General features: G+C 45.8%; 1 protein-coding gene across 3 annotated transcripts in view; it reads left to right on the top strand.

Moving 5' to 3' along the window:
* The window catches only part of Meis1 (Meis homeobox 1), a 136,614-nt gene extending 134,723 nt beyond the window's left edge, over window positions 1-1,891 (top strand). For all 3 annotated transcript variants that reach the window (XM_004849949.4, XM_004849953.3, XM_021262531.2), the window contains one exon: window positions 349-1,891. In XM_004849949.4, coding sequence (XP_004850006.1) covers window positions 349-632 — 284 coding nt within the window. In that variant the 3' untranslated portion in view covers window positions 633-1,891. The remainder of the gene's footprint in view (window positions 1-348) is intronic.
* Window positions 1,892-10,615: the final 8,724 nt, after the last annotated feature.

Below are 10,615 nucleotides of genomic sequence, written 5' to 3'. Positions count from 1 at the left end.
GTTCAGTGACCACTGCAGTGTGTTCTCGAGAAAGTTTCAGGCACCAAACGTGCTTGTTTAGACCAAGTCTGAATGAAATACTGTAACAACCTTATTTTCTTAAATAAATGAGACTTCAGTGGGTGGACTTGATAACAGTGACAGTACAAGGAAAATGGTGGCAATGTGAGTTTCCTGCATGACTTTTCCCATTTTATTTTCTTCTATATGAATCAAAAGAATGCTTTACAAAGTCATGTTCCTTAATCACAATGTTCCCTGGCTTTCATAGAATTGCCATGGCCAGAACCACATGATTGCTTTTTCATAATATTTTCTTTTTTGTTTCTTTCTTTTGAATTTCTACAGGGCTGCAAAGTATGCCAGGGGACTATGTAGCCCGGGGTGGTCCAATGGGTGTGAGTATGGGACAGCCAAGTTATACCCAACCCCAGATGCCCCCCCATCCTGCTCAGCTGCGTCATGGGCCCCCCATGCATACGTACATTCCTGGACACCCTCACCACCCAACAGTGATGATGCATGGAGGACCGCCCCACCCTGGAATGCCAATGTCAGCATCAAGCCCCTCGGTTCTTAATACAGGAGATCCATCAATGAGTGGACAAGTCATGGACATCCATGCTCAGTAGCTTAAGGGAATATGCATTGTCTGCAATGGTGACTGATTTCAAATCATGTTTTTTTCTGCAATGACTGTGGAGTTCCATTCTTGGCATCTACTTTGGACCAAGGAGCATCCCTAATTCTTCATAGGGACTCTTAAAAAGCAGGAAATACCAACTGAAGTCAATTTGGGGGACATGCTAAATAACTATATAAGACATTAAGAGAACAAAGAGTGAAATATTGTAAATGCTATTATACTGTTATCCATATTACGTTGTTTCTTATAGATTTTTTTAAAAAAATGTGAAATTTTTCCACACTATGTGTGTTGTTTCCATAGCTCTTCACTTCCTCCAGAAGCCTCCTTACATTAAAAAGCCTTACAGTTATCCTGCAAGGAACAGGAAGGTCTGATTTGCAGGATTTTTAGAGCATTAAAATAACTATCAGGCAGAAGATCTTTCTTCTTGCCTAGGATTTCAGCCATTCTCTCTCTCCCTCCCTCCCTCCCTCCCTCCCTCTCTTTCTCTTTTCCACTCTCTCTCTCTCTCCCTCTCTCTAGCCTGGGGCTTGAATTTGCATGTCTAATTCATTTACTCACCATATTTGAATTGGCCTGAACAGATGTAAATCGGGAAGGATGGGAAAAACTGCAGTCATCAACAATGATTAATCAGCTGTTGCAGGCAGTGTCTTAAGGAGACTGGTAGGAGGAGGCATGGAAACCAAAAGGCCGTGTGTTTAGAAGCCTAATTGTCACATCAAGCATCATTGTCCCCATGCAACAACAACCACCACCTTATACATCACTTCCTGTTTTATGCAGCTCAAAAAACATAGACTGAAGATTTATTTTTAATATGTTGACTTTATTTCTGAGCAAAGCATCAGTCATGTGTGTATTTTTCCATAGTCCCACCTTGGAGCATTTATGTAGACATTGTAAATAAATTTTGTGCAAAAAGGACTGGAAAAATGAACTGTATTATTGCAATTTTTTTTGGTAAAAGTAGCAGTTTGGTATGAGTTGGCATGCATACAAGATTTACTAAGTGGGATAAGCTAATTATACTTTTTGTTGTGGATAAACAAATGCTTGTTTGATAGCCTTTTTCTATCAAGAAACCAAGGAGCTAATTATTAATAACAATCATTGCACACTGAGTCTTAGCGTTTCTGACGGAAACAGTCTGGATTGTATAATAACGCCAAGCCCAGTTGTAGTTGTTTGAGTGCAGTAATGAAATCTGAATCTAAAATAAAAACAAGATTATTTTTGTCATGCTGACTCCACTGCTTGAAAAATTTGTTTACTGCCCCCCAAATTTTTAATGATTAATGCAGTAAATATAATAATCAATTTTAGCCCCCTAAGTCATATATGTACTTGGAAATTTTAACCACAAAGTAAATTATTTAGTAATAACCAGTGATTTCTTTAAACTGACTTAATAAACTCCTAATTTCAGCAAATTTTAGGCCTAAAGGTACTAAACTAACTGTGGACTCAGATTACATCCAACAGAATTATTCATCTAATATCTGTGATATTATTCTTGCTTATGATGATGAACCTAAGTACAGAGCTCATTCAGCCTTTTAATGAGGAAGCAACGTAGGATGAGCAGTATATGTTTATTAGTGAATTAACTATGTGAATTGAAGAGACCAGACTTCAAAATCTAATTTTTATAAATATGCTCTATGTTCTCATTGGATAAAACTGGTTACTAACCAATTTTCCAGAACAGCTGTACAGAATTTCTGCGTGGCAGCCAGCTAAATGGTACAAAATAACATGTTTAAGCTGGAATAGCTTATAATTTTATTTAAATAAAATTGCTGCTATAAAAAGTGCTTCCCAAAGCTAAGGGAAATATACAAATATTTTAATTAAGGCAAATTCGTTTTAAAAAATAAACCTTTTAGCAGTGATTGCTTTGTAAACAAAGGACAGGTCGTTGGAGGAGAGTGCCTAAAACTCAAGTCTGACATTCAGGCCTATGTCACCCTATAAAACCGCCCTCTGCAATTCTATTTTCTATTTGAAAAGAGAAACCAGCTGCGGGCTGGCTTTACTAGGTGCTTGCTGTGTGACAGACTGGCTCACCTGCTGGAGCAGCAGCGCGCACCTCTCACCTTTTGTTTATGGGCCCTGTTTCTAAACACGTGGGTGCGCTGAGAGAAAGGAGGGCTGAACCTATTGCAGCCGCGCAGGGCTCGCGCGCCACCACCCCACCCCCACCCCATATATAGGCTTGTTTAAATTTCTCATTTTGATCCAGAGACAATTCTTTCACTACATAAATAGTCCATATTACTGGAATCATTCTCTTTTGATAGGTGGTTACTAGCAGTTAACAACCGTTTATTTACTTTTAAAATTAATAAACTTTATAAAGTAACCGTCCATTTGCCCCTCCTCCCTAGTAGTGGCGGGTGAGTTGGTTATTTTGTCTTTATTTTTTGAGGAGGTGCTTTCGGAGTCGGGGAAGAGAAAGGGCAAAGCGGGGAAAGAGAGAGAGACAGACGGACTCACTCCTGAGGAGGTAGGGAGAAGGAAGAAGGAATATGGAGACTATGAAGAATCATGACCAAGTGTCCAGGAACTAGGAAAAAATAAAAAATAAACCAAACTGTTGTTTCCGTGGCCCACCCCAGCCTTCCTCTTCCCAGATCCTTTCTCCCCCTGACACCATGCCCTCTTAATACTATTTTAGCTTTTCCTCTTGCAAATTTCAGAGTCAGCCCTGAGGTTATTGAGGACACTTATCCGAAGGAGGGAAATAATAAGTGTGGAGAGTGTTTCTGATGTTTCTTGAAAGGCAAAAACAGAGCGCCCTCCTCTAAACAAGGGCACACAATTGTACCTGCTTTTTATTTTTTGGGGGGGGGGGTGGCCACTGGCTGAACTAGACTACTTTCCAGTAAGGTTTAAATATTTCTTCAAAAAATTAAAAATATTTTACCCGATCATATTTTATCAGCTGTAATTATAACACATTCAAAATGAATAATATGCCTCGACAGTATTTTTATTGTTATTGTTCATTGCATGATATTCGACTGCTTTAGAAGCACAGGAAAGAGAAGTAAACGCGCTACAAATGGGGAATTACCCTCGTTTAGCATTAAAATTCATTTAGATAAAATTGCCACAAACATTTAAATGGGAAGATTAGTTCCCCCTCACGCCTTATTGCACTCGCTCAATGGTTCCGTTAAGAACATTTTACACGTTGGAAATTCCGTCTTCTCAGACGGCTTGCTGTTTCCTAGTTACCCACATTCAAAGCGAGGCAGCGGCAAAGGCAGCCGCAGCCGCAGAAGCAGCAGGGGAAAAAAAAAGTTTTGGCAACCGGTCTGCAATTCATCCGCTGCTCGCCCCAGTCTCCCCTCCGCCCAGGACGGCCAGCCCCCCACCCTCACCCTTTCCCCAGACCTACCCCTTGCCCCCATTATGTAATTTGCAGAGCCCTGACCTCAAACAATCAAGTTGCTTAGTTGTGTAGCGTTTGTAGATAATGTTGAAATACAAAGAAATATCAAAAAGCCAGTGGGCCCCTTTCTGAGTCTCCCTCTCCCGCTTCTGTTCAGAATTAAGGGTTTAGCTCGAATGTGCTGAGTTTCTCACATCTCCTACCCTGAGGCCACAAAAGCACGTTTTTTGGCTTTCTTTTCGGCCAGGACTTTTCCAGGAAATTCACCACTGCTTCTTGCTTGTACTATATTAGAAACGTGATAAAGAATTAGTTTGAAAAGTCCACGCGGCGTTTAGTTTCTCCTTCCCCCTTTCTGCCCCTCCCCCCTCTCTCTCTACCCTCCCCCTCCCCCTCTCTCCCTCCCTTCGCAGAGCCCCTGGAAAAAAGAGGAAAGTCGGCTTCGACTGCCACCTTTTGGGCATTTGGAAAAATGACTCGGTAGGAAACGGAGAGAGGCGGAGGCGCGGGGAGGTGTGTGTGGGGGAAACCCCCTTATTATCCTGTGTCGGAACTGGCTCCTTTAATCTGATGCTTAAATATTTGATGTGGAAAAATTACCCATAAAATTAGTTACTAACAATTTCAAATTGAAATCACTTATCGAATTATAAACGCATTAAAGCTGTATGGATGGTATTAGGAGTTCCTCAGGAGGCAGCGGTGTCTCCTTGCAGCGAGCGGGGCCGGAGAGTTTTGCCCCGGGGAGAGGCGCCCGGCGCGGAGCCCTGGGGAGGCCGGGGGCGCGGCGCGGAGGCCCGGGCGCGCGGACCCAGCGGGCAGCCTGGCCCGGAGGAGTCTCCGGCTCCCTCGGCTTGCGGAGGCGGGGAGGAGGGTGGGAAGGATGGGCTGTGGGAGGCTCCGACCGGGGGCAGAGGCGCCTACCAGCAAACTTCCTAGGGAAGTGGGAAGATTCTCAAAATCAAAGTCGCAGCCCTCCCTCCTCTCACGCACGTATCCTACATGGCACGCGTGCTTTGCGGTCCCCGCTCCTTGCTGTCCGCAGCGCCCCCCGAGTGAGGGCCGGGGCGGGAGAGGAGTTGCGGATGTCGGGTGGTGGGCTGGGCTCCTCGCCCAGGGAGAAAAGCCCGAGGGCCGCTGCCAGGAGCTCCAGGCGCGACGCAGCTCCCCTTGGCCCCACCGCGCGCGGCGTCGGGCCTGGGCGCAGGGCAGAGGCGGACAGGTCCCTGCCGCGCGCAGAGAGCACCTGGGGAGCTTGCTGCTGGACGCCCGCTGTGGCCTCCTGCGTGCTCCCCGCCCCACCTGAAAGTACGGCTAGTTGGTGCCATCTCTGGAGACCGGGCAGCGTGGGGTCCGCTCCGAGGTTTGGGGAGACGCCTCCTGGAGGGCTCAGCCCCTTCCCTCGGCACCGCTGGCCGTGCTTTGCAGTGGACTCGAGATTTCTCGGACTCTGTCACATCAGAGCCAAGGCGGTTCTAGAAACGTGACCTAGAGGGCTTGGGGAACAGGGCACCCGAGATTCTGGCAGGCAGACGGGGCGCGAGGGCGGGGGTCGGGAGCCGCAGCCCGAGGGCGGTGGGCGGCGCCCGGGAGTCTGAGGCCGGAGCTCTGGATGACTTTTAACGTCCCGAAAACTTTCCCTGGCCGTTCGGATCCCGGCAGGACCCCTGCCTGAGCGGAGGCAGTCAAAACGTGACTCGATCCTGCAGAGCTACTAGGTAGTCGTTTCGAAGCCGGGTGGAGCGGCGTGGAATTGAGCAGCGGGGCGCCATGCCTGGCCAGGCATTTTTCCTGGTCTCGCTCCCCTGCCCGGTGCTACCCCGCACCCACTGGCTCTTTGGTGACACGTATAACTCGGGTCGTGTCGGTGCAGAGTCTATAAGACACTGGGAGCTCCAGGGCCGAGAGAGAGCCGAGGGGGAGCGAGGGTCCCAGGCCTGATGCGGGCTGATGGCAGGAAGGGGGAGGATTCCCCTTTCCGCCTGCGCCTAAAATTCTCTCCCCGGGAGGAGCTGAAAGGAAAACAAACAACATATTAAGCAATCATTCTCCACAGTTTGCGACTTAAAGAGTCTTTGCCCTAAAAATGGCTTCCTAGAGATCTCTGTGGGGTTGTCGGGGCATTTTTAGGGCCGTGGTGCTAGCTGGCCGCTCCTTGGGGTCGCCTTCCCGCGCACTGCCTCCTGCCCTCCCGGCGCGCTCAGCCCCTCACTGAGAAACCCGGACTTGAAGCCTTGGAGAAAAGGGATTTAGTTTTAAAGCAGTTTCTCATCGATCGAGTCCTACCCCTGCCCACTAGCAGACACACTCACCTCTACCCTAAAGTATTAAGTTCAGTACGTGAGCAATGATCTTAATCTCCATGCGGAAAACGAGTCCCGGTACAACGTCGGTGGGGAAGCAGTGAATATTGTCACCTGCTTCGCCCACTCTCCCGGGCCGCTCCTACCCGCCGAGGCCTCTTGTGTACCCGCGTGGGTCCCTAGCTCCACGCCGAGGCGCGCCGGGCAGAGGTCAGGAGCCCTTGACTGCTTTCTCCGGGCGAGCGACCTGCTTGAATGGTGGAATTGCGCACACGTTCTCCTGCCCTCTCTGAGCCTTCCTTCTTAGGCCTCCCTCGAACCTCAGCACTTCCTCGGTTCTCTTCTCCCCAAAAGTTTCCTTTCTCCACCTAGAGCCTCGTGGCTCTACTGGGCTCAGTCCCCCGCAAGCGCTGGTCCCGGCGCTGCTGCCTCGGTGACCCAGAGCTTATTAGCCTCCGCCTACCTCATCCACCTTTCTGGACTTGGGAGTGTGGTAATTGCTCAGCGAGGCTCCTTTGAAGACCCTCGCTGAGGGTAACCTAGGATTTTAAAGAACAAGATTCTTCCTTTTAGGGGAGCTCTTGCGACCACTGATAACTCCATCGGAGAGAGACTCGGGTCAGCACCAAACACCCCTAACAGCCTCCAGCACCCCGCCCCCGCAGCGAGCTGCGTCTGGCACCGCAGGGAGAAGGAGGCGGGCCACGCGCACCCGTCCCTTTTCTGGCAGACCCTCCGGGCGCCAGTTTGTTCTGGAGACCCAGTTTCCCCCGGACAAAAGCGGAGAAAACACAAGGCGTAAATCCACGTCCCGCTAGCCCTCCACCCCATCCAAATCTGATTTGGAGAAGTGCTTTTTCAGGTAGTCCTAAACTGTGAACAGCCAGCTTTGTGTGTTATCTAGTGGGGGTGGGGATGGAAGGGGAGGAGACTCCACTGCCCGCTCAGGTCTTTAATGTCTGAAATAACGAAATGCCTGTGTGGCAGCTGCTGCTACAGCCAAAACTAACTCTTTGGAAGACGGAAAAGAGTGAAAGGCAAAGAAAGACTGTTCATTTTTTTTCCTTTGGTGCCGTTTGGGATGTCATCTGTTTCCTTGGCGACTGTGTTCAGCCCCGGGAGCCCCTGGGCTCCTGGATTGTTAAGGGGGGAAAAAGCATGCTATTTCTGCACCGTCATTTATCACTGTCACTGCATAATGATTCCCCTTGCAGCCCCTTATTGATGTTTGTAATTGCATTATCTCATAAAGGAGGATGATCAATGAAACCGAGCCGTGCATTCTGGGGTCAGAGGAAGCCAAAGTACTGTTTGTCCCCTTTAATACAACAAGTACTCATTATCTTTAGGTCTGTATTCAAAAAATGATCTGATCTGGGGCTGACCCTGTCGGACATCCCAACACTTTCTAAAACGCGGTTTGTGTAACCTTTTGCTTAAATGCTAAATCAAGTACCTGTCTTGCATTTCAACGAAACAAAATGCTAAAACTGAATGAGAAAAGCATTTCTTCTTTTCATTTTTTTCCCTTTTATGTTCCGGGGAGGGAAGTGGTGCGCTCGTCCGATTGTCCGAAGACGCACGAGAATTTACACTATAACTAGCAGTATAATACAGAAAAAGCAACACCTATCAGCAAGGGGCTTAATGAATGGAAAAAAATTTGAGGTGAGGGGAAGAAAGGTAGCTGAGAGCTTTTAACAAGGTCAGCTCTAAAGGAGCAGAATAAAAACCACATCCGGTTTAATTAATAAGAGCTATAAACTGAAATAATTCCCCATGATTCTGCCCTTGCTTCTCCCTTTTACAGAGGCATTATCTCTTCGGTTTAGATAAATGACTTTTGTGCCTGTTCGATTCTCACAACAACAATAACTAAATCAGTTGCACACTCTGTTTCTAAAACCATCTACAAACTCCAGCAAATAAAAAGAAGTTCATTTGTCTGTTAAGGCAAGTATTTAGTTGAGCAGTAATGTCCCAGTAACACTGAATGGAGTTCATGTAATCCCATGAAAATCAAGTCATCTTGTTGCACTGAAGTAAATGAAAAAATACCAAGGAGAAAAGTCCAAGTGTAATTTTTAAGCTAAATGCATTATTGGACTGTCACAACGGAAACCTGATTGTTTGGTTGGCATAAGGAAGAATGGATATCAACTTAACTCACATTTAATTTAAAGGTTTTTAGAAAAGAAACATGTATTCTGGATTTAGTTATTTTAATTTGTAGAAAGAGTAGAAATTGAGACAATTCTAATTCATCATTTCAGTAAATTAGGGTGAATGACTCTTTCAAAGACAGAATTAGCAAAGAACAAACTTTAAACATTGCAAAGCTGTATTGCCAAAAAGAAAAGTTTCCAATCTGTTGAAAATGAATTTCTCTTATGTTAATAAGACTACCAAAAAAGAAAAGAAAGGAGGGGAGAGAAAAAGAGAAATGAACAGAAAGAAAAGACTAAGTCCAGGTGTTTTATCTTAAACGTTCTAGGCATTTCTCAATTAACCATATAGATTAATACTTAGATAAAAGATCAAAATGAAAAACCTTCACCATAGTTAGAAAATAAGTACTTAAATAAAAATAAAGTTCACTGTAGTAATTTGACACTTTGACATAAAACCTTGCATCAAATGTTAACAAAACAAAGGCTAAACTATTTCCATTTGGAAAAAGAAGTTTAATAATGAAGCTTAAAAAAAGTTTTTAACTTTGTTAAATCATCAGATGAATTTTAAATAGAAGGTGAATTCTTCCAAAAGGTATTATTTTCCAGAAATTCTGTCAAAACACCTTGAAATGATGTATGCTTTGTATTATTTAAATATGCTGGCGTTTTCATTCTTTAAAAATGCTCAAAGTGAAATGGATATGCAGCCACGCATATATTTGATATAAATGGTATCTTGTTGTTAACCTAAAATATTAAAAGGAGAATAAAACTGTGGGCATTGTCAGTTGAAATAGATTTTTTTTTAGCATAATACTTTGATTTTTAAAACACATAAATGAAATCTCTTGATTTTTAACCAATCGACACAGACTTTCTCTTGTTTGCTTGGGGATCTGGCATTATGTACATTTTCTATTTTTAATATTTAGTGTTATAGCCCACGGTTAAAATAATGAAAAATTAGTCTCGTTTCAGAAATTATTTATTTATGGAACGAACATGATTAAAACATAAACACACACACTGCAGCTGCAACAGGAAAAAAAAACTTGATTTACGGTTATTAAATCTTTGATCGCCATGTTAATGTTTCTTTTTCTACCTTTCATTTGCATTTTAATCTATCGAATCTTTACAATTTTGCTGCCTCCTATTTCAATGATTGATTACAAATCTGAAATAAGGAAAACCAAGCCTAGCTTTCCTTTCCCTTTTTTGCTTCCCTTTTTTTTTTTCCTTTTTCTCTCCCTTTCCCCCTGGGTAGATTACTGAAACTTTCTCTCAATGCTAAAGTAGACAAGACAAATTAATTCTGCTCTTTTAAATGTCAAAGATATGAATAAAAAATGTTGTCTGTCCCAAACGTGAATATTTTTCCAGCCGCTTGTTTTTGAGTTGTAAAAGACCATCCCAGCAAAACGCAATTAAGAAGGACACACACACACACACACACACACACACACACACACACACTCGGGGCAGAAGATTTTTTTAAAGGACGTATTGTTACTGAGATAAAGAAAGGTGAGAAGTTCACAGTCCCCTCACCACCCAGCACCAGTCTCTCTCTCCCTCCCTTTCGCTGTCTCTCAGGTTTGGTACCGAGTGCCACCCGTGATCTAAGTCACAAAAAAACTAGCCTGTTGGGGGCTTGCTGTTCTTAATTTCTGGGGCAGCCACGTAAAGAGGGACGGGGGAGAGACGCAGGTTTTTTTCCCTCTCCCCGCCTTACCACTGCCCCTTTGCCCCTTTCTCCCCGCACCCTCCGACTGGCACCCCCACCTCGCGGGGCGGATGGGACGCTTTGGCGCGCGTCACTCCGCGCTGGCGTGGACGAGCCAGTGCGCGGTGCCAGGCAGGCGCCGGCCGGACGTCGGGGGCTCCTTCTCCCCGCGAGCTGAGGGCCCTGGGCTCGGCTGGGATCCAGCCCGCGCCAGACCGAGACTCGAAGGAGGCGAGCCCAGGTGTGAGAGCGGAGGGAAAGGCAAGGAGCGCCCCTCCCGCCGCTCCCGGGGGCAGAGCCCCCTCCGTGGGGTTTTCACGCCCACAGACGCAGCGGAGCCCGCAGTTGAACTAGGACGGATTC

Source organism: Heterocephalus glaber, unplaced genomic scaffold, assembly GCF_053883595.1.
Source record: "Heterocephalus glaber isolate CG9 unplaced genomic scaffold, H.glaber_assembly_v1.0 deba00001457, whole genome shotgun sequence".
Lineage (NCBI taxonomy): Eukaryota > Metazoa > Chordata > Mammalia > Rodentia > Bathyergidae > Heterocephalus > Heterocephalus glaber.
The sequence above is the reverse complement of the archived record's forward strand: the minus strand, read 5'-3'. Positions and strand labels throughout refer to the sequence as shown.